This window comes from Pelodiscus sinensis, chromosome 7, assembly GCF_052426305.1.
Source record: "Pelodiscus sinensis isolate ZL-2025 chromosome 7, ASM5242630v1, whole genome shotgun sequence".
Lineage (NCBI taxonomy): Eukaryota > Metazoa > Chordata > Testudines > Trionychidae > Pelodiscus > Pelodiscus sinensis.
In genome coordinates, this window is record NC_143058.1 from 58,217,044 (window position 1) to 58,239,779 (window position 22,736).

At 43.4% G+C, this 22,736-nt stretch overlaps 2 protein-coding genes across 5 annotated transcripts in view; one reads left to right on the forward strand and one right to left on the reverse strand.

The window, feature by feature from the left end:
• SUMO1 (small ubiquitin like modifier 1) overlaps positions 1-22,736 on the forward strand; it is a 115,994-nt gene that overhangs the window by 30,993 nt on the left and 62,265 nt on the right. For 2 of the 3 annotated variants that reach the window (XM_089779806.1, XM_089779807.1), the window contains exon 5: positions 5,642-5,736. In XM_089779806.1, coding sequence (XP_089635932.1) covers positions 5,642-5,736 — 95 coding nt within the window. Of the gene's footprint in view, positions 1-5,641; positions 5,737-6,574; positions 6,744-22,736 lie in introns of those variants that run through there. The other variant, XM_089779805.1, reaches the window with a different exon arrangement.
• Positions 1-22,736, reverse strand: part of KIAA2012 (KIAA2012 ortholog) — a 125,892-nt gene that overhangs the window by 11,857 nt on the left and 91,299 nt on the right. For both annotated transcript variants that reach the window (XM_075933852.2, XM_075933853.2), the window contains exons 16-19: positions 12,943-13,036; positions 9,336-9,510; positions 7,013-7,145; positions 5,210-5,580 (exon numbers count right to left, since the gene is read on the reverse strand). In XM_075933852.2, the coding sequence (XP_075789967.2) occupies positions 5,210-5,580; positions 7,013-7,145; positions 9,336-9,510; positions 12,943-13,036 (773 nt within the window). The remainder of the gene's footprint in view (positions 1-5,209; positions 5,581-7,012; positions 7,146-9,335; positions 9,511-12,942; positions 13,037-22,736) is intronic.

Here is a 22,736-nt window from a genome sequence, read left to right on the forward strand (position 1 = left end):
GATGGACTTCACCTAAGTAGGGAGGGAAATAGACTTCTAGGATGGAGGCTGGCTCAACTGATTGAGAGCTTTAAACTAGGAATTTGGGGGAGACGGTTGGGAGATGTCCAGGTAATCTCTACGCCGGATTTTAACACTGAGAGGGAGGAAAACGAAGTAAGAAAGGATATAGCTGGGGGTAGGAGAAGGTACATGAGGAAGGGTAGGGTGGATACTAGTCTAATAGGTCATATTGGAGGTACAATGTACGTGCCAAATTGGGTAAAGAATGTGAATGAGGCCAAACAGCAAAAATTAAGATGTTTGTACACCAATGCGAGGAGCCTAGGTAACAAAAAGGAGGAACTAGAGCTATTGGTCCAGGAAATGAAACCAGATATTATAGGAATAACAGAAACATGGTGGAATACTAGGCATGACTGGAGTACAGGTATTGAAGGATATGTGCTGTTTAGGAAAGACAGAAATAAGGGTAAAGGTGGTGGAGTCGCATTGTATATTAAAGATGAGGTAGATTGTAAAGAAATAAAAAATGATGGAATGGAGAAGACAGTCTGTTTGGGCAAAAATCACATTGGGAAAGAAAACTATCAGATCCTCCCCTGGGATAGTGCTTGGGGTGTTATAGACCACCAGAATCCAATTTGGATATGAATAGAGACCTCCTTAATGTTTTTAATGAAGTAAATACTCATGGAAACTGCATGATCATGGGAGATTTCAACTTTCCAGATATAGACTGGAGAACAAGTGCTAGTAATAATAATAATAGGGCTCAGATTTTCCTAGATGTGATAGCTGATGAATTCCTTCATCAAGTAGTTGCTGAACCAACAAGGGGGGGATGCTATTTTAGATTTGGTTTTGGTGAGTAGCGAGGACCTCATAGATGAAATGGCTGTAGGGGACAACCTTGGCTCGAGTGTTCATGAGCTAATTCAGTTCAAATTAAATGGAAGGATAAACAAAAATAAATCTGAGACTAGGGTTTTTGATTTCAAAAGGGCTAACTTTAATAAATTAAGGAAATTAGTGAGGGAAGTTGATTGGACTAAAGAAATTATGGATCTTGAGGTGGAGGAGGCATGGAATTACTTTAAGTTAAAGTTGCAGAAGCTGTCAGAAGCCTGTATCCCTAGAAAAGGGAAAAAATTTATAGGCAGGTGTGTTAGACCAATCTGGATGAGCAAGCATCTCAGAGAGGTGATTAAGAAAAAGCAGAAAGCATATAAGGAGTCAAAAATGGGAGGGATCAGTAAAGAAAGCTACCTTATTGAGGTTAGAGCATGTAGGGACAAAGTGAGAGGCTAAAAGTCAGATAGAGTTGGACCTTGCAAAGGGAATTAAAACCAATAGTAAAAGGTTTTATAGTCATATAAATAGGAAAAAACAAAAAAAGAAGTAGGACTGCTAATGAAGATCTTAGGGATAATGGTAACATAACAAATGGGACTAAGGATGTGGAGGTAGATATTACCATATCCGAGGTAAAAGCCAAACTTGAACAGCTTAATGGGAGTAAATCGGGGGGCCCAGATGATCTTCATCCAAGAATATTAAAGGAACAGGCACATGAACTTGCAAGTCCATTAGCAAAATTTTTTAATAAATCTCTAAACTCAGGGGTTGTACCATTTGACTGGAGAATTGCTAATATAGTTCCTATTTTTAAGAAAGGGAAAAAAAGCGACCCGGGTAACTATAGGCCTGTTAGTTTGACACCTGTAGTATGCAAGATCTTGGAAAAAATTTTGAAGGAGAAAGTAGTTAGCGACATTGAGGCTAATGGCAATTGGGACAAATTACAACATGGTTTTACAAAAGGTAGATCGTGCCAAACCAACCTGATCTCCTTTTTTGAGAAAGTAACAGATTTTTTTAGATAAAGGAAATGCAGTGGATCTAATCTACCTCGACTTTAGTAAGGCATTTGATACAGTACCACATGAGGAATTATTGGTTAAATTGGAAAAGATAGGGATTAATATGAAAGTTGAGAGGTGGATAAGAACTGGTTAAAGGGGAGACTACAGTGGGTTATATTGAAAGGTGAACTGTCAGGTTGGAGGAAGGTTACTAGTGGAGTTCCTCAGGGATCAGTTTTGGGGCCAATTTTATTTAATCTTTTTATTGCTGACCTTGGCACCAAAAGTGGAAGTGTCCTGATAAAATTTGCGGATGACACAAAGTTGGGAGCTATTGCCAATTCAGAAAAGGATCGGGATATCATACAGGAAGATCTGGATGATCTTGTAAATTGGAGTGATAGCAATAGGATGAAATTTAATAGTGAGAAGTGTAAGGTTATGCATTTAGGGATTAATAACAAGAATTTTAGATATAAGCTGGGGACACATCAGTTGGAAGTAACGGAGGAGAAGGGCCTTGGAATCCTGGTTGATTATTGGATGACTATGAGCCGCCATTGTGACATGGCCATGAAAAAGGCTAATACGGTCTTGGGATGTGTTAGGCGAGGTATTTCCAGTAGGGATAAGGAGGTGTTAGTGCCATTATACAAGGCATTGGTGAGACCCCATTTGGAATACTGTGTGCAGTTCTGGTCTCCCATGCTTAAGAAGGATGAATTCAAACTGGAACAGGTACAAAGAAGGGCCACTAGGATGATCCGAGGAATGGAAAACCTGTCTTATGAAAGGAGACTTAAGGAGCTTGGCTTGTTTACCTTAACCAAAAGAAGGCTGAGGGGGGACATGATTGCACTCTTTAAATATATTAGAGGGATAAATACCAGGGAGGGAGAGGAATTATTTAAGCTTAATACCAATGTGGACACAAGAACAAATGGATATAAGCTGGCTAGTAGGAAGTTGAGACTTGAGATTAGATGAAGGTTTCTAACCATTAGAGGAGTGAGGTTCTGGAACGGCCTTCCAAGGGAAGTAGTGGGGGCAAAAGATCTATCTGGTTTCAAGATTAAAGTAGATGGGTTTATGAAGGGGATGGTTTGATGAGATAACATGACCTTGGTAACTAATTGACCATTCATTATCAGTGGGGAATAGGTCAATGGAGGGATAATAGGAATTACTATAGAGAACTTTCTGGGTGTCTGGCTGGTGAGACTTGCCCACATGCTCAGGGTTTAGCTGATCACCATATTTGGGGTCGGGAAGGAATTTTTCTCCAGGGTAGATTGGCAGAGGTCCTGGAGGTTTTTCGCCTTCCTCTGTAGCATGGGGTACAGATCACAGCTGGAGGATTCTCTGCATCTTGGGGTCTTCAAACTATTTGAAGGCTTCAATATCTGAGATATAGATGAGAGGATTATTCTAGGAGGGGGTGGGTGAGATTCTGTGGCCTATACTGTGCAGGGGGTCAGACTAGATGATCATAATGGTCCCTTCTGACCTTAAAGTCTATGAATCTATGAATTTCTTGCACAAGAAATCCTTATGGCTAAAATGGCCATCAGAGCTTTCTTGTGCAAGACAGCGTCCACATTGCCATAGATGCGCTTGTGCAAAAGCACATGCCAGTGTAGACACGCTCTTGTGGAAGACTTTTTGCGCAAGAACTCTTCCGCAAAACAGTTCTTGCGCAAGAAGCTGCCAGTGTAAACGTAGCCAGTATTGAGTTTTGTCTGCAAAAAATGTGCTAATGAGGGACTTATTTGCATGAGTCATGATCTCATTTGCATATTTTCTGCCGATCCATTTTTGTGCTAGTGTTTTTGCGGAAAAACAAGCAGCGTGGACGTTTTCTTTTTGTTCAGAAAACCCTTTTTCCACAAGATCGGTATACTCCATAAGGATCTTGCGGAAAAAGGGGGTTTTGCACAAAAAGAAAATGTCCACACTGCTTGTTTTTGTGCAAAAGCCCTAGTGCATAAACGGATTGGCAGAAAATATGCAAATGAGACCAAGACTCATGCAAATGAGTGTAGACAGTTTGGGGCTCATGGAGGTTTACCTCCCACGCCTGAAAAAATAGGTATTGTACTAATAAATGGTAGAAACACTGAATTTGGTACAGAAGCTTGTTCATCTCACTGTTAAAAATAGACAAATTTAGTTATGGTATAAAACAACTCATTGGAGTGATAGATGACAGGTATTGTTTTTAAACTCTGGCCCCTCCAAAGAAAAAATGTTTGCATCTCTGTTGAAACACAACATTCAAGTTATTCTTCACATCACATGACTACTATGCTTTTAAGGATAGGCTTGGGCCTGCCACATCCGGCTCTGAATTCTGGCTCTTGAAAAGCTGGCATTCCAGAACTTGTAGTCTCCCTATTATAGGACTGCAGGCTACTACAAAGCATGCTGGGAAGGAATGTTAAGGAACCTGCATGGGTGTGAGTGGGTAAGGTTGCTTGATAGATCTCGGGCCTGAAGCCTACTGCAGGGTTTTTCCCTAACAAAGCATTGGAAGGGCTGTGGGAAAGGCCTATGAAGAAACAGAAAATAGAAGAACCTGGGGAGGGGTGAAAATAGCCAAGGAGAGAGCCTGGGACAATACAGTCCTGGGGGAACGCGTGGTTCAGTGTTGAACTGTTTAGAGATCTTGTGCCAGAGGTTCCAGAGAGGACAGTACTCCCATCAGGAGGGCAGATCACAGCTAGCACTGGGGAAAAAACCTGCTGAGCCTGCTTGATCCAGATTGATTTCATAGCCTTCCATTTTCCCCAGGCTTCTCCCCCCATTCTAAGGCAAACCATTTCTGAGGAGCGCAGCTAAGGCAGTTGTCTCTTTCCTAGAGCAAGAAGGTGAAATATCTGTTACATTTACTGCAACAAATGTAGTTCCACATGTTGTGATTTTTGGTCATAACATTACGCAGCCTTTTAAAATCCCTATGGTATTTAATGCTCTGGTCTCTAGGGGAAGGTGGGTGAGTGTGGGTTTCTTCGCCAGTGAGATCAAGGGGAAGCTGGTAGGACAGGTGAGTTCAAAGAACAATGTGAAAAGAGGAGACAGGTGTTCCATAAGGCAAAGCTGAGCCCCACTTGAGACAGGGACAGAATATTTTTGATGTGTTTTGGGTCTGGACTTGATGCCTTGTTGTGAGCCGGCCAGAGGGCTGTCCCCTCAGCAGCTGAACCACACGGAAGGAAGATGAAGGAAACTGAAGTGGGCTGAGAGCCAGACCAGGTAGGTCCCTATTACCATCCTAGAATGTGAGAGGCAGTTCAGTGTTTCACTCTGCTCCGTCGCTGGCTAGAAAGGAAAACCCCAGATCTTACCTCTGAAATTTTGCTGTTTGTGCCTACGTCCAATTCCATGCCACTGACAGTGGTGGTGATTATTGGGCGACTCTGAGACATTTTTTTGTGAATGGGAACTGGACTAGACCCAGAAGGACTGCCATTGTCTTCAAAACAGAACTCGGGGTTCCCAGGAGGGAGTAGATGGTCCTTAATAGAAGAGCTGGAGGGAGAAGGACTCCTGTCAGCACCTGATTCCTCATCCCCAGCGGCTGTACTGCTCTGATCTGCTTCCTGCCCTCCTTCCTCATGCTTTGGTTCTTGGATGGTCTCTGGTCTTTTGACTCTGGTAGTCTCTTTCCTGAGAGAGAATGTTCTTTTCCCATCAGCCTTTTTCATTTTTGGTTTTCCTGTCAGAACACAATGCATTCCAAATGTTGATTTTTTTTTTTTTTTTTTTTTTTTTGTCAGCTGATGCAGCCACCCGCTGTAATCTTAACTATGGTCAAGTTGCAGAGTGTGTTCTGGATGTCTCCATGTTGTCTACATGCCCATCTGCAATGCAGGTACCTACAACTATAGGCAAATCTATTCCATGTCTTTATGCTCAGGAGCTGGTATTAATTTATTGGGAGGCAGTGTGAATACTAGGCAAGATCCAAGATTGTTTTGTAAACACTCATTTTAGATGTGCAAAATCTCCTGCATAGAAAAGAAGAACTTGGAGCTCCTGTCTTTCTGATTTTGCCATGTTTCCTGCTCAGCTTAAATTAAAGAGCCAAAACATTATGTCTGCAAAACATTTAGGTCTGCAATGATGAAATTAAAAAAAAAATAATATAGCTCTGTCAATGTTTAGAGATGACTATCAGGACAATTACAAAGAAATGCTTGATTAGTTTTTTTTGTGACAGCCAACTGTGATTTACTATCTAAATTATTCTTATATCAAACAAGAGTCATAATTATTGCATTAATTGTATTTTTCTCTTCTCATGGTGTTGCTTGAGGCCTTATCTCTCTAGACAAAAATAATATGAAATGCTGATGTTGTCGGGTTTTTTTTTAGTTTCTCTCTCTTGTGAACACATGCCAAAAGGCAATGTGGTCTAATGGATGGATACAGTAAATCTGGGTTCTGTTCCTAATTCTGCTACTGACCTGGTATCTAGCCTTGGATAGGTCATTTCCTGTCCCTTCCCTGCTCGATTGTCTATTTTCAGTGTAAGACCTTTAAGGTAGGGGGTTAATCTGCATATAGTGAATAGCAAAATGAGAACATTAGTCTCCTAAGTGCTACTGCAGTACAAATATTTAATACTGTATAAATAACATGAAAATGAAGAGTAGTTACTATGTATGTGCAACTCTCAATATGTATGTTTCTTTTCTGCTAAACTGCAGGGACCCTTGGAGGGACAATCTAGTTATAAACCCTGTCTATTTGCACAACTACATACAATTTTTTGCTTCTGGCAAAACAGAAGATATTTCCTTCCAGGTATGCATGGTTGCAACACAGCTATTTTCTACTGCAGTGACTGTTGGCCTTACCTAGTTCAGAGGTAAATCGCAAGGGAATTAATCTTAATAAAAGCTATCACACATCTACAAATAAGAAATGAATGCCTTTGGATCTTTTGAGCTAACAGAGCAGACAGGAAAACAAAAGCTCTGTAAAAATATGATCTTTTCAGTTCTGCATGGCAGATCTTGGTTCTAATATTCTGCTCCCGATGTTTCTTCCAGATATCCCATTTGCGTGTGTGTGCATGTGTGTTTTTTAAAAAACCAAGTAGGGTACTGGAGTTGAGAATTTTTCTTTGTGTGTGATGATCTTACCTACAACAAATTCATCTCTGCTGTGTCGTTTGTCTATGTTGTTGTTCTTTTTCTGTGCTTTCGATACTGGGACCAGCTTGGTCAATTCATTTCTTTCTCCTTTCATGGCTTTGTTCTCTGCAACTTCTGTGTCCTGGAACAGGAATTGACAGTAATAGTGTTTCTCTGAAACTTACTGATAAGGTATATTGATTTGGTTAAAAACAAGAATGTAAGGTTTTTTGTACCGAGCAGCTCATAGTAGTTACCTCAAACAGTGTTCAGAATGAAATGAGACAGAAGAGTATTTTTTTTTGTAGGCACAATGTAACTTCATCACACATCCAGCAATAACATACATTGTTTTCAGAGCATCCCACATTTAAGGTTTCACCACTTCTTAAATTCACATTGGGGAACAAGTCCAGGAATTACCTTGGCATCCTGGAATTAGCCATAATCTCAGGACCACTGACAACTGACTTCATGGGACATAGGGAGAAATAGCTTAGTTGTTTCACACCCGTGTTACGAGAAAAGCTTTCATTTATTCCTCAGGAGTCAATGTTGTAAAACAAAATAGATGTCGGCTTTACAGTCAGTCGCTTTTTGCCCACAATCACGCATAGCGAACCATCCACCATTCCCTTCCCTCTGTTAGCCCTCCCCACTGCTCCACCTCACTCTGACATCAGTCCACAGATTTCTGGACCAAAACCAGACAGCAGGACGGGCAGGATTGTCCCGGGAAATCCTGGTTCGTAACATTCTGAAGAGGTTAACAAAAATGTGGACAAGGGGGGTCCAGTAGATATAGTATACTTAGATTTCCAGAAAGCCTTTGACAAGGTCTCTCACCAAAGGCTCACAAAGGGTCTTGTGTAAATTAGGTTGTCCTGGGATAAGAGGGAAGATCCTTTCATGGATTGAGAACTGGTTAAAAGACAGGAAACCAAGGGTAGGAATAAATGGTAAATTTTCAGAATGGAGAGCTGTACCTAGTGGTGTTCCCCAAGGGTCAGTCCTAGGACCAATCCTATTCAACTTAATCATAAACGATCTAGAGGAAGTGGTAAAGAGTGGGGTGGCAAAGTTTGCGGACGATACTAAACTGTTCAAGATAGTAAAGACCAAAGCAGACTGTGAAGAATTTCAAAAAGATCTCATCAAACTGAGTGACTGGGCAACAAAATGGCAAATGAAATTTAATGTGGATAAGTGTAAAGTAATGCACATTGGAAAAAATAACCCCAACTATACATACAATATGATGTGGGCTAATTTAGCTACAACTAGTCAGGAAAGAGATTTTGGAGTTCTCATGGATAGTTCGCTGAAAATGTCCACACAGTGTGTAGCAGCAGTCAAAAAAGCAAATAGGATGCGAGAAATTATTTTAAAAGGGATAAAAAATAAGACGAAGAATATCTTACTGCCCCTATATAAAACTATGGTACGCCCACATCTTGAATACTGTGTACCGATGTGGTCTCCTCAGCTCAAAAAATATATTTTGGCATTAGAAAAGGTTCACAAAAGAGCAACTAAAATGATTAGGGGTTTGGAATGGGTCCCATATGAGGAGAGGCTAAAGAGACTGGGACTTTCCAGTTTAGAAAAGAGGAGACTGAGGGGGATATGAGAGAGGTGTATAAAATCATGAGTGGTGTGGAGAGAGTGAATAAAGAAACATTATTTACTTGTTCTCATAATATAAGAACTAGAGGACACCAAATGAAATTAATGGGTAATAGGTTTAAAACTAATAAAAGAAAGTTCTTCTTCACACAGCGCACAGTCAACTTGTGGAACTCCTTGCCAGAGAAGGCTGTGAAGGCTAGAACTATAACAGAGTTAAAAAGAGCTAGATAAATTCATGGAGGTTAGGTCCATAAAAGGCTATTAAGGGTAAGGAATGGTGTCCCTGGCCTCTGTTTGTCAAAGGCTGGAGAAGGATGGCAGGAGACAAATCGCTTGATCATTGTCTTTGGTACACCCCCTCTGGGGCACCGGGTACTGGCCACTGTCAGCAGACAGAACACTGGGCTAGATGGACCTTTGGTCTGACCCAGTACGGCCGTTCTTATGTTATGTTATGTTATCTTATGTTAAGACCCACACTCATCTGATGAAGTGGGTCTTACCCACTGAAGCTCATGATACTATATATTTTTATTTGTCTCTAAGGTCCCACGGGACTACTGGTTGTTTTTAAAGTGACAGACTAACATGGTTACCCCTGAGACTTTCCAATATGAATAATGTTAACTTTCTTTTCAAACCCCTTCCAGGAGTAGGGTGTAATAAGCATTTTGCTACTGGAGAGGTGTCCTGTGAGACTTACAGAACTGAAGCCGGCAGTAGGTTGCTTGTAGAGCTCCTTTGGCAGGGTGGTTTTTTCTCTCTCTGTCGCATGCTGATTTTCAGAATGACTTGTGTCTACTCCAACATTCTCTTGTAGCACCACCCTAAGACTGGAAGGTCCTAGGTGACGGTTACCAGATTCAGACTCTTGACCCCTTTAAAATTAAAGCAATAAATATAACCAGACCAAGATTTTGGTGACATCTCAGAGTTCCAGAGAGAGAGTCTCCTGCTGAAGGAGTAGAAAAAGCTGGTATGTTTTCTGTCTTATCTTTTCCCTTGCAAGTCCTGAAACCCTTTGGAGTAATCTGTCAGTATCATATAGTGAACAACTTATGTAATTGTAATGGCCCCAGCAGGAAGCTGCTTTTTCTGCTTGGAGGTCTCTTGTCTCCTCATTACTGAGGAAAGCAAGTAACATTCTCTCTTGTGCTATAACAAAACTTCAAAGTCTGATTGGCGGGTGCTTTGGACAGTTAGTAACAAAATCACATGTATTAAAATGCTCAAAAGCATCTCGCTGCCATGCAGGTACATAGTGGTCTTATACCAATTCATAAAATAACTATAGTAATCAGAGGGACAGGGAGTAAGAATTTTGCTGAAAGTCTCCTAGTGAACTGATATCAGAACTGGGAAAGGCATGACTTCAATCCATCCTCTAAACCAGTGGTTTTCAAACTACAGCTTCCTGCCTGTCCTGGCACTGCTGACTGCACTGTGCCCCAGAAGTAGCCAGTTACAGGCCTGGCTCCTAAGTGTGTGTGAGGGAGAGTGCACAGGGCTCTGCGCACTGCCCCTGCCCTGAACACTAGCTCCACACTCCCACTGGCTGGGAACCTGCTGCTGGCTGCTTCTGAGGACAGCATGGTCTGCCGTGCCAGGAGAGGAAGGAAGACTGTTAGCACCCCTGCTACACCGCTGACTAGCAGCCACTCAGATAAGTACCTCCTGCCACTGCCTTGACACTCCCCCACCAGAGCCCCCTCCTACATGCCAAAGTTTTCATCCTTCGCCCCACCCCTGAGCGCACACTCTAGTCAAATTATGTTGGGCCGCAGACATCACCAACTGGATCATGAAAAAAATAAGTTTGAAAATCACTGGTCTGAACAAAACTCCGTCATCTAAATGGCAAGAGGTACTCTTCTAGCTCTGGAATTGCTTTGGCTGCTAAGGGACATAATACCATCCTATACTCAAAGACATAAAGAATGATCATTACTAGCAGAGGATGTAGCAGTTTTAGCTGCAGATGGAACTTTCATGTAATAAATCTGTTTACTAAAGGTAAGGGGCCATGATAAATCTGAAGATAAAGTCCAGTCCTACCAGAAAAAATTGATAGGGACAAATTCGGCCCTGCTCTGATATGTACACCCAGTTCAGTCACACTGAGGTGTGTTCCTTCAATGAAGCACTGTGACTTCTCCACACCGCTACGTGTCTAAGATCCTACCTTTATCTGCTCCAAAAGGAAGAGGTTATCTAGTGGAGTCCAGGTGCTTTGCACCAATTCACTGATGGAAAGCCCTCACAAATCTGGCTTAAATGTCCAGTTGCTGTGTGTCTCCAGCTGGTTTGCATACTGGAGCAGTGCAAAGCCGACAGAACATATTGAAGAATTTATCTCAATGTTATCCAAACCTCTTCATTTTTGGTAATGGATTTTCTGTGCAATCCACCATTGTTTGTTTTCCTTCTTACTTTGGGGTTTGTCTAGACAAGAGTCGGTGGTTCTGTTTTAACTCAAGTTAATTGATTGCCTTTGGGCAAAAGTGACTGGTCTGGAGCGGGGAGAGATGTGAGATACAGAGGCCAGAGAGCAGGAGTAATCCATTTCCCTTCCTGTAATTTAATTTGCAGTGGGAGACAATGCCTTTGTCCAGAAGGATGCGACTCTTTTACTGCACTGCTTAAGCGAGTTAGTTAGGGTGACCATATTTCCCTATGCCCAACAAGAGACACTAGGTAAAATTGCTCTGATTTAAGTGAGTTCAACAGCAAGCAATCAGCAATGCAGTACAAACATTCAAAATAGCATTAAGTTGTTTCAGCCCCCATTAAAAGACACACTGCATTATTATCTATCTATATCATAAATGTGCATCTGTCAGTCTGTGATTCCATTTGTTCATTAACAAAGGACTTGTTCCACCTGTTCTTAACTGTAGGAACTAGGACCACCACATTTGGGGTGCAGCTTCCTCTTCTTCTAACTTAAAGCAAGGTCAGGGTTTATTTGTACCAGGAAAAGGGGATGAACCTGGACTTCTATTGGTCTCCATAACATGGAAATGGAGGGTGCTGATTGGAGGAGAGCTATACTGCAGAGGGACACTGGGGGCAGCTACACGAGCAAGACCAAGGGTGAGCAAATACTGGCTCGTGGGCTGGATCTTGTCTGCCAGGGTTAGAACCTGGCAGGCCCTTACTCCACCATAGTTACCTGCTCCTCCCACTGGCCAGGAACGGCGATCCACGGCCAAGAGGAGCTGCAATCCCCTGTACCTGCAGGTAAATATGGCGGTGTGAAGGCCTGTTGGGCTAACCCTGGCAGACCAGATCTGGTCCACAGGCTGGTATTTGCCCTCCCCTGCCCTTACCACTCTGTCATAGACAAGCTCCCCCTCCTCCTCCTGGCCTCTGCACCCTACTTCAGAGCGCCACCTGCTGGCCACCACCTGCTGCATTCGCCTCCCAGCCACAAATAGCAGGCTGCTGCAGCTGTGCTGATGGCGACTGCCCAGCAGGGGGCGTGCCAGAGCTGAAACGCTGGGAAAGCTGGGACAGCTGCAAGAGGGCTTAAATAGGGACCATCCTGTTAAAAATGGGATGGATGGTCACCTTAGTGTTCCTCAGAGGCATCTTTCCAGAGTGTGCTCATGATCAATGTAACAATTTGCTCCTCACTTTCTGGGACAAACAGCTCACTTGATTTGAAGCTGCAGTACTGTGGGGTCATTTGCATTAAATTCGTGAAAGCAAGGGAGTTTGCACCAGGTGCGTCACAGGGGCCAGGGGTAAGACAAGTAGAAGAGGCATCTGATTTCATCTGAGGTATTAAACTCCTACCAAAGTAGGTTTCCTCATCTGTCCAGTACAGTACCATCTAAGCACTTCTGAGTTAAATTAGATTAACACAGGGAGATCCTTAGCAAATTTAAAGAAGTCTCCTCTTCACCAAACCCTGGTTTGAGGAGGGTTTTGCAGCATGCCCTAAAAATATTTAGACTTTGTAGAATCAGGGTCCAAGACCCTTCCTCATCGTTTCTTTACTATCATATCCCCTTGTCCATGGAGAGCTCTGTTTCTGATCTCATGTAACAAGAGAACACTGGTGCCGTCCATTGTTCTGAATATTGTTCACAATATGTAGTTTGCTTAAGTAAGGCAAAATCAGAGAGAAATCCTACCCTGATGTTTCAATACTTGCTAGAAAGTAAATTAATCAAAGGCCCAGGCTACAGGTAGGTTTCATCTTCCTATATTTTTATTCTCCCAATTGAAATGAAATATAATTGAAAACCAAAGTAGGATGCCAAAAAGGAAACTTTATTTAAAATAAAAAGACTCCTGTTACTCACATTTCTTCAGTAGGGCTCAGTGTTTGGGCAACATGGGAACCCAGCTTTGAAATACTATGGGACCCAGGTACTTCATCCATTTGCTTCCCTGGATCTGCAAAAGTAAAAAAAAATCCTTATTTTCCAAGACAGGCCGGAATTGGGATTATACTGAGTCATTTCACCAGGCATATGCACTTTTGTTTTAAATCAATGCTTTACATTGTTTAAACTTGAGTAGCATTGGTGACCATTCCCTATTGACAAATGTCCAAAAACAAGGTGGTTTTTGCCAGTTTTAGAGACCACTTAAATATCCTGGAATCTAGATTTAGAACACAATTCAGTTGTGGAGGTTGAAATCCCATTCGTTATGGGTTGCTGCCTGTTGTCTCAGATTATTCCATATTCTGGAAACAGGCCAAGAGTGTATTTTAGATGAAAACCATTATTATGTACATTACACATTCAATTTAATGTAAAATGGAGGGTTACTCTCTGCTTTCGATGACAGCTGTATAAATCAAGAGCAACTCCACTGACTTTGGTTTGGAGTTGAGGGTTTTTAAGTTGGCCAAAAACAAAATTGGTACTGAAATTTTGAATTCCTCAAAAGTTTGGGGGTTTTGAGGGGTGGGGTGGGAGGCCAATTTGGCTAGGAGGATTTTGGATCAGACCCATCTCTAGATATTATTGAACATTTTTGAATCTTGAAACACCAAGAAGTTTCATGGAATCTAACGGCCAGGAATCGGAGGCAATCTCTGAGGCGGGATATTGTTTGCAAAAACAGTTATAAATTTTGCAGGTGACCCTTGTTCTCTAACAGGCTGAACCCAAAGTGATGGATCCACATTCTGAATTCTGAGGCTGGCTCTCATGAAATCCAGAATGTTTATAAAAATAAATGAAGGGGCTTCCTAGCGCTGGGATGCTCTTCCACTGCCAAAAATGCCTACTTCTGGAAGGTGTGATATCATCTCAGCAGGCAGCCCCAGGACTCAATGGGACCTAGAGATTAAAGTACTCTCTCATGCCTTCAGGTGGGTGCTGAGGCCTGTAAACAGGAGAGTGTTGGGAAGCATTCAGTGCAGGGGTGTAAGATTTACTCTCAAAGGAATAAGTTGCCATGTCAGAGATCAACGACTTTTCTCTGCAGCGTTGGCCTGTGGTACAGGACATCAAGGCACCAGTAGGGAGAGCCCTTGTTTCAAGCATGCATAAAAAGTCAGACAGCATTGATTGCTTCCAGTGATTTATTCTACTGTTCCAAGAGGCTATGTTATTGCAAAACCTCAATTGTTTTTAAATGAAATAAACTTTTTTATGGAAGGATCCTTTCCTGGGACTTTGCACTGAAATATCTGGATAAAGAAAGTCACATAAGGAGCTAAGAAAGCAGGTATGAATTTCTGTAGCTCTGTGCCTGTGTTGTGGCCTTTTAATGACTTGTCTTTATTACATAGAGACAGCTTCTGGAAGGTCTCAAAAGTGTCCAGTGCTTAATCTTACATGTCATAAATGATAGTTTGGGGCATAAGAAGGTTGTAAATGACTAAGTAATTTAAACTTTTACTAACCAGACAGTCAGTAGTAGCGTGACTTGTGGAATTTGCATCAAATTCCGTGGGGAGCTAATTCAGCCTTTGTGTCACTAGGTGCAGTGCCCACTGCATTTAACACACTCATGCCAGACTTATTGTGTCACCAGGCGTGCTGGAAATGGTGCAGTCTAAACTACAGTAGAATATTTGGCATGATTTAATTTATACCTCCCTGTTACACCTCCTGCTTCCACTATTTCAGCATGTAAGTTATTCATTTTGCACAACCACTAAATGCCAAATGGGAGCAAGTTCTGCTACTTTGGCCTGGGCACTAGTCTTATGCTTAGTTTACGCCCATAACTTACAGGAGTGACAGAAAGAAGGGAGTCAGTGGCACAGAAACTTTCATGGGAGTCGCACTATGTATTCTAAGCTGCATTTGGCAAAATTTGCACTTGAGTCTGCTAAAGATGAAGGTGTCAAGTTTCCAGCTCTCCTGTACCTTGTGCCTGTCTCTAAGACTAACGTGACAGTTTCCTTTTGCTGGGGTCTGGGTGGGTGTCTGGTTTTGTTTGATTCTGAGCTTGAAGGAACAAAAAATCTCAAATTATTACTCAGCCAAAGCTAAGTCTCAGCTCAAACCACGAACGTTACATGACTCTGACACAAAACCATACATTAGGCCAGGTTCTCTCTCACCTTAGTTCACCTTTCAATTAGTTGGGTGATGAAATGTGAAACCAAAGGAGTCTGGATTTCATCACAGGCATTTTGCATGGCTTGTTTGCTTTCCCTGGGGAGCAAACTCCCACTGTCTTTCTGCCTGTAAAGAGAGGCAATGCCTCCACAGCTCTCTCATGCTGGCTGATGTACTGATTTAGGGTAAGTCTACACAGAAAATACTGCATAGGCTAACTACCCAAAGCTAGCACAGGTGACAGTAGCAGTGGAGATGAGGCAGGTAATACAAGGCCAGCGTGGACTCTGGTTACATATTTGGCTCATTTAACCCATGCTGTGTTGTCTGCACACTGCTAGCATGACCTGGGCTAGCTGGATTCAAGCTGGCATAGGGAGGCTAGGCTGTGTATAGACACTGGGAATGTGAAAGGTTAACGGGTGATGCTTATCGGTTCTGGTTAACCGGTAAGGGGATGGAGCAGCTCCCCACCCACGGTGGCCAGGGAGTTTCTCCAGCTGTGCAGGGGGCCTGCCACAGACAGGAGCTGCTCTGGTTGTCCAGAGCAATCCCTGTCCATGGCAAGCCTGGGCATGTCACAGGCAGGGGATGCTCTGGTCATCCAGAGCAGTCCCATTTGTGACAGGCAGGCCTGGGCTGGAGCAGCCTCTGCCTGTGGTGAGTGGGGGGCTGCTCCAGCCCAGTGGGAGTGGTGCACCACTCCCTCCCTCTCCCACCTGTGCCCCCTTTAATTGGGTAGCCAGTTAAACATCACGTTTAACTGGTTAATCAGTTGAAAGGGATTTTGCCCTTTCTTAGTGACAGATGAGGAGGGAGCCAGCCAGTACCCCACCTCTCTGAGATACTTGTGTAATACCCAGCGAAAGCATTCCTGAGGAGTCAGCATGTGCGGAACAGGGATGCCAGCATGAAGAAAATACCTTTCGGGACAACAGTCCTGTCTTTCACTAACAAAGCTTCAAACAAAAATGTAGATTAAAGAATGAGGCTTTATCTATACTGCAGGGTTTTTGCACAAGACACTTTTTGTGGAACAAATCTTCCACAAAAACTTCTTGCGCAAAAGCATGCCCACACCTCAAAAGCGACATGCTTTTGTGCAAGAGAGAGTACACGCTGTATGGACACTCTTGCACAAGAAAGCTCTGATGGCCATTCAGATAATGGCCATCAGAACACCTGTGCTTTTTGTGATAGGCTTTTTTTGCGCAAGAAACCCCTGCTGAGTGTCCACACACACCTTTTTCTGCAAAAGCTGTAGCGCAAAAAGGAGTTATGTCTTGTGGAGAGAGGAATAACTATACCAGCAAAAGCCCTCTGTCCTGTCGATTTACTGTATTTTTTTTGCACAAAAATGCACTCGATGTGGACATTCCGCCAATTTTTGTGCAAAAACAGCCATTTTTGTGCAAAAACCTTGTAGTGTAGGCATAACCTGAGAGTAAAAGAAATCCTCCCTGGCAAACACAGCCCTGCTTATCAAAAAATAACCAAGATGTGGGGAGGTTAGAAGATGCAAATGAGGCATTGGCAAGCAGCAGGAAAGCCTGAACGACTTGACTTAAGAGGAGAGGGGAGTCTCAGAAGGGAGGATGTCACATGGCTATCGGCACTAACCATTCCAGAGCACTTCTGGATTTTCCTCCCCCCAAATCTGAGAGAAGTCCCAGAACATGAAGATGACCATGTCTCTCTCAAGCATGTTCCATACTTTGCATTTCTACAGTAGCCTCCTTCAGAACATTTTACACGCCTTCAGATAGTCTCATGTCAGCTCTGTGCAGTAGGCAGGCACTCCGTGTTACACTTTGAGATACAGGCTACTGAAGTGGGTTAATATAATGAAATTAGTTGCAGAGCCTTGTGAATAAAACCAAGAAATCCCAATAATGTTGATTTAACCACCAGCGTGCTACTTGACTCTTTCTTATCATAGAATCATAGGACTGGAAGGGACCTCGAGAGGTCATTGAGTCCAGCCCCCCGCCCTCAAGGCAGGACCAAGCTCCACCTACACCATCCCTGACAGATGTCTATCTAACCTGTTCTTAAATATCTCCAGAGAGGGAGATTCCACCACCTCCCTTGGCAATTTATTCCAATATTTGACCACCCTGACAGTTAGGAATTTTTTCCTAATGTCCAATCTAAACCTCCCCTGCTGCACTTTAAGCCAATTACTCCTTGTCCTGTCCTCAGAAACCAAGAGGAACAAATTTTCTCCTTCCTCCTTGTGACACCCTTTTAGATATTTGAAAACCGCTATCATGTCGCCCCCTTAATCTTCTTTTTTCCAAACTAAACAAACCCAGTTCATGAAGCCTGGCTTCATAGGTCATGTTCTCTAGACCTTTAATCATTCTTGTCGCTCTTCTCTGTACCCTTTCCAATTTCTCCACATCTTTCTTGAAATGTGGCGCCCAGAACTGGACACAGTACTCCAGCTGAGACCTAACTAGTGCAGAGTAGAGCAGCAGAATGACTTCACGAGTTTTGCTTACAACACACCCGTTGATACAACCTAGAATCATATTTGCTTTTTTTGCAACAGCGTCACACTGTTGACTCATATTCAACTTGTGGTCCACTATGACCCCTAGATCCCTTTCCGACATGCTCCTTCCTAGACAGTCGCTTCCCATCTTGTATGTATGGAACTGATTGTTCCTTCCTAAGTGGAGCACTTTGCATTTCTCTTTCTTAAACTTCATCCTGTTTACCTCTGACCATTTCTCTAACTTGCTAAGGTCATTTTGAATTATGTCCCTATCCTCCAAAGAAGTTGCAACCCCACCCAGTTTGGTATCATCTGCAAACTTAATAAGCGTACTCTCTATCCCAATATCTACATCATTGATGAAGATATTGAATAGTACGGGTCCCAAAACAGACCCTTGCGGAACTCCACTTGTTATCCCTTTCCAGCAGGATTTAGCACCGTTAACAACAACTCTCTGACTACAGTTATCCAGCCAATTATGCACCCACCTTATTATGGCCCTATCTAAGTTATATTTGCCTAGTTTATCAATAAGAATATCATGCAAGACCGTATCAAATGCCTTACTAAAGTCTAGGTATATGACATCCACCGCTTCTCCCTTATCCACAAGGCTCGTTATCCTATCAAAGAAAGCTATCATTAGTTTGGCATGACTTGTTCTTCACAAACCCATGCTGGCTATTCCCTATCACTTTATTACCTTCCAAGTGTTTGCATATGATTTCCTTAATTACCTGCTCCATTATCTTCCCTGGGACAGAGGTTAAACTGACCAGTCTGTAGTTTCCTGAGTTGTTGTTCTTCCCCTTTTTATAGATGGGCACAATATTTGCCCTTTTCCAGTCTTCTGGAATCTCCCCTGTCTTCCATGATTTTTCAAAGATCATAGCTAAAGGCTCAGATACCTCCTCTATCAGCTCCTTGAGTATCCTGGGATGCATTTCATCAGGACCTGGTGACTTGCTGACATCTAACTTTCCTAAGTGATTTTTAACTTGTTCTTTGTGTATCCTATCTTCTAAACTTACCCTCTCTCTGCTTGTATTCACTACGTTAGGCACACCTTCAGACTTCTCGGTGAAGACCGAAACAAAGAAGTCATTGAGCATCTCCGCCATTTCCAAGTTTCCTGTTACTGCTTCTCCCTCCTCACTGAGCAGTGGGCCTACCCTGTCCTTGGTCTCCCTTTTGCTTTTAATGTATTTATAAAAGGTCTTCTTGTTTCCCTTTATGCCTGTAGCTAGTTTGATCTCATTTTGTGCCTTTGCCTTTCTAATCTTGCCCCTGCATTCCCGTGTTGCTTGCCTATATTCATCCTTTGTTATTTGTCCTAGTTTCCGTTTTTTTATGACTCCTTTTTTATTTTGAGATCATGCAAGATCTCCTTGTTAAGCCAAGCTGGTCTTTTGCCATATTTTCTATCTTTCCTACACAGCGGAATTGTTTGCTTTTGGGCCCTTAACAACATCCCTTTGAAATACTTCCAACTCTCCTCAGTTGTTTTTCCCTTCAGTCTTGCTTCCCATGGGACCTTACCTACAAGTTCTCTGAGCTTATCAAAATCTGCCTTCCTGAAATCCATTACCTCAATTGTGCTGGTCTCCCTTCTAACTTTCCTTAAGATCATGAACTCTATTATTTCATGATCACTTTCCCCCGTGCTGTCTTCCACTTTCAAGTTCTCAACTAGTTCCTCCCTATTTGTTAAAATCAAATCCTGAACAGCTTCTCCTCTGGTAGCTTTTTCAACCTTCTGAAACAAAGTTGTCTCCAATGCAGTCCAGAAACTTATTGGATAGCCTGTGCCCCGCTGTGTTAGTTTCCCAACATATGTCTGGATAGTTGAAGTCCCCCATCACCACCAAATCTTGGGCTTTGGATAGTTTTGTTAGTTGTTTAAAAAAGGCCTCATCCACCTCTTCCACCTGGCTAGGTGGCCTGTAGTAGACTCCTACCATGACATCACCCTCATTTTTTACCCCTTTTAGCTTAACCCAGAGACTCTCTACACAGCTATCTCCTACGTTCATCTCCACTTCAGTCCAAGTGTGTACATTTTTAATATACAAGGCAACCCCTCCTCCCTTTTTTCCCTGTCTGTCCTTCCTGAGCAAGCCGTACCCTTCCATACCAACATTCCAATCATGTGTCCCATGCTTTGGTAGTGCTTTTGCTGTTGCTAAATGTTCTTGAGCTGTCGCTGCTTCCACTTTTCCATTCCATTTCTCTCTCTTACCAAACAATTCAAGGATTTTTTTTTAATGGCCTCTGAAACCTTTATGGGAAAGGAGAAGTGAATTCATTTGTGATTTGATATTTAATGCCAGTTGCCATTCTCCCCTCAAACTAGCCTGGCTGGTAGTGTCCTGGCAGCTGCCACCACCACACCTGAGCTGCCCAATGTGCACCTATCCCTCCCTGCAGCACAAGTGGAGAGTGCAGATCACAGGCAGCACCGGTGGCACTGGAGGGATGCAGGGTTTTCTTGCAATGCTAAGGCTAGTTTAGTGCACCATAGTTGTATTGGCACTGAGCCTTTTTGGGGAAGTCTCCTGCCACGGCAACGGCAAGAACATCAGCGCAGAGAGGAAACCGGCGTTTGTTGGGATCAGTCTTGCTTTGGGCAGGGGGTTGGACTCGATGACTTGCTGAGGTCCTTTCCAACTCCATGATGCTCTGATTCTGTCATCTAGCCCTGCTTAGAGCAGTGGTTGTCAGTCTTTTAAACCAGGGATGCCTAAGCTTAAATAGACAAATCTGTGTACCCTCAACCAGATGTGGGGGAGACATGCAGGGTCACTTCCCCCTCCCTTCAATTTCTTCCCGCCATTTGGCCCTGCTACCTGAAATGCTGATGGAGCAGGGCAGAGCAGTGATGTGTCTGCTCGTGCAGTCAGTCTCTTCTAATAGTAGGGGAAGATCTCTCTTCTTCAGGGACCCTGCCATTTTTGGTTGCATCCTGCTGCCCAATCCAGACAGGCTGGGTCCTTAGCTGACCCCCGGAAACATACAGCCCCAGCAGCTTTGAGCATTCTGGTTAAAAACGTAGCAGCCAGTCTCTGGTAGTGCTTTTGCTGTTGCTAACAATGAGGGCTGAGCACCAATGGTATTATACTTATGGGAATTCCCCCACTGTTTCTCTACCCTGGATAAGACATGGGGGTCATAGTGAACCAGGCAAAAATGTTATAGGGATATTTGGGGGGGGGGGGGAAGGAAACCCCCATGACACACCTTCATTTCATCACAGGAACCTTGTGACATACTACAGCGCTGAAGGCCTGAGCAATACCCATATCTCCTCTCTTCCTCCCCCCCTTCTCTTGGTGGCGTTTGAAAATGATTTCACCTGGACTGTTGTGTGACCATATTGATCTGAGGTTTAAAATCTCCAGCAAACTCCGCTCCTGGCCTTTGCATCCTCACTGCAGGAAGCACCACAGGATTTTCAGTGGGTTGTTGTCTGGAGGAGAAAAGAAACGAACCTCGAAATGAGCTCTAGAGGGAGTCTTCAGAAGTGGGCTTGTATCCTGGTTATGGGCTTACTAACAAGAGATTCCATTTGTGCGGAGTTCAGAAGGAGGAATCAAGGAAGAGATGAAACTCATGCTGTGTGAAAAGGTGTGCTTTAAGCACTTCCCTGGTGTGAGTAATGGATAGCTGGGGGAGTTAAGAGGTTTAGCTAACAAATGCTGGAGAATCACGGATAAGAGACTGAAACTCCCCTGCTTATGCACTGCCCTGTTTTCTTTAATGTTATAGACAGCAGGAGAGAAGTGGAGATTGCTCAGTGGTAGTGGTTATAGTCTGAAATACGGATGGAAGTCTGTAAGATGCAGGAAAGAAAATCAATGTCAATTCACTTCTCCTCCTCCTAAACCTGTTCACGTTTCCCCAAGGTTATTCTATGTCCCTGATAAAGTCCTATAGGTCTCCTCCAGTTCCCTCTGCTTTATTCCACTCAGATTTCAGACCCAGTAGTGCAGTCACCATTGTTCTGGCTTTGAAGGACTGGGCAAGACGCCACAGGATACTATTAGGCTGCACCTGTGCACATTGCGAACTGCGTATCTTTTTCCACTTTTCTTTCAAAAGAGGCTTTTCCAAAAGTTGGCGTATCTGCACGGCACCAGATTTCAGGAAAAATCTGCTCTTTCGAGCCATCCCTTATTCCTTATTCAGAAAAGCAGACGCGTTCCTTGGATTCCATTGCTTTTCTGGGATACTGGTATCCCGGAAAAGTGCTGCAGTCTAGATGTAGCCTCAGACTGCAAGATAAAAATAGCTGCGTAGCAATTTTACAGCTTTGCATCCTGGGCCCAAATCAGCTGGCTGTAGGGGGTTAATTACTGTGTAGACAAATCTTTAGTGCTCTTCTGCATAGGCTTGGATCTGCTTGAGAATGCAAAGCGGGAATGGGGCCATGACTCTGTTTACCCCTCATTTTTTGAGGCAGCTACAGCTACCATTGACACTAATCTACTGCCACCCTTGCGCTCTGCATCTGATTTTGGGTGGCCCTGATATACGTGGGGCTTCTCCCTATGGCCTTTCACCCCCTTTTGTAGCCAGGCAGAGCCAGCTGTAATCTGGCACTTTGAGTGAGATTGATTCAGGTTATTAATCTTCTACCTGATTATCATTATCCTGCCAGGAAAGCCTCTGATGTCGTATTTTCCCTGCCTTGATTCTCTCCTGGTTGGAGTAGTCATTTAAACCTGAGCCAAGTGAGTGTGTAAGCACGACCCCATCAGAGTGGTCACTTGCTGCATTCTGTCTGCACATGATTAAAGCTACAGGCCAGTGAAAAGTCAGGCCCTGGTTTCCTTGCCACACTTCCCACTGATAAACTGTGAACAAATGACAAGTCGTAAGTGCCTTCCAGCAGGGAGTATCTGTAAATGCCTCTACTCTAGTGCCCGACAGTGCCATGGGTTTCATGACTGGGAGATACCAAAATGGTGGAGGGGGCAGAACTGACCAGGGTTCAGTTTGCTCCTACGATGTGCCCGTCTAACAGCAGCTGGCAATCTAACCGCCTCCCGGACCCAATGAACTTGAAGAA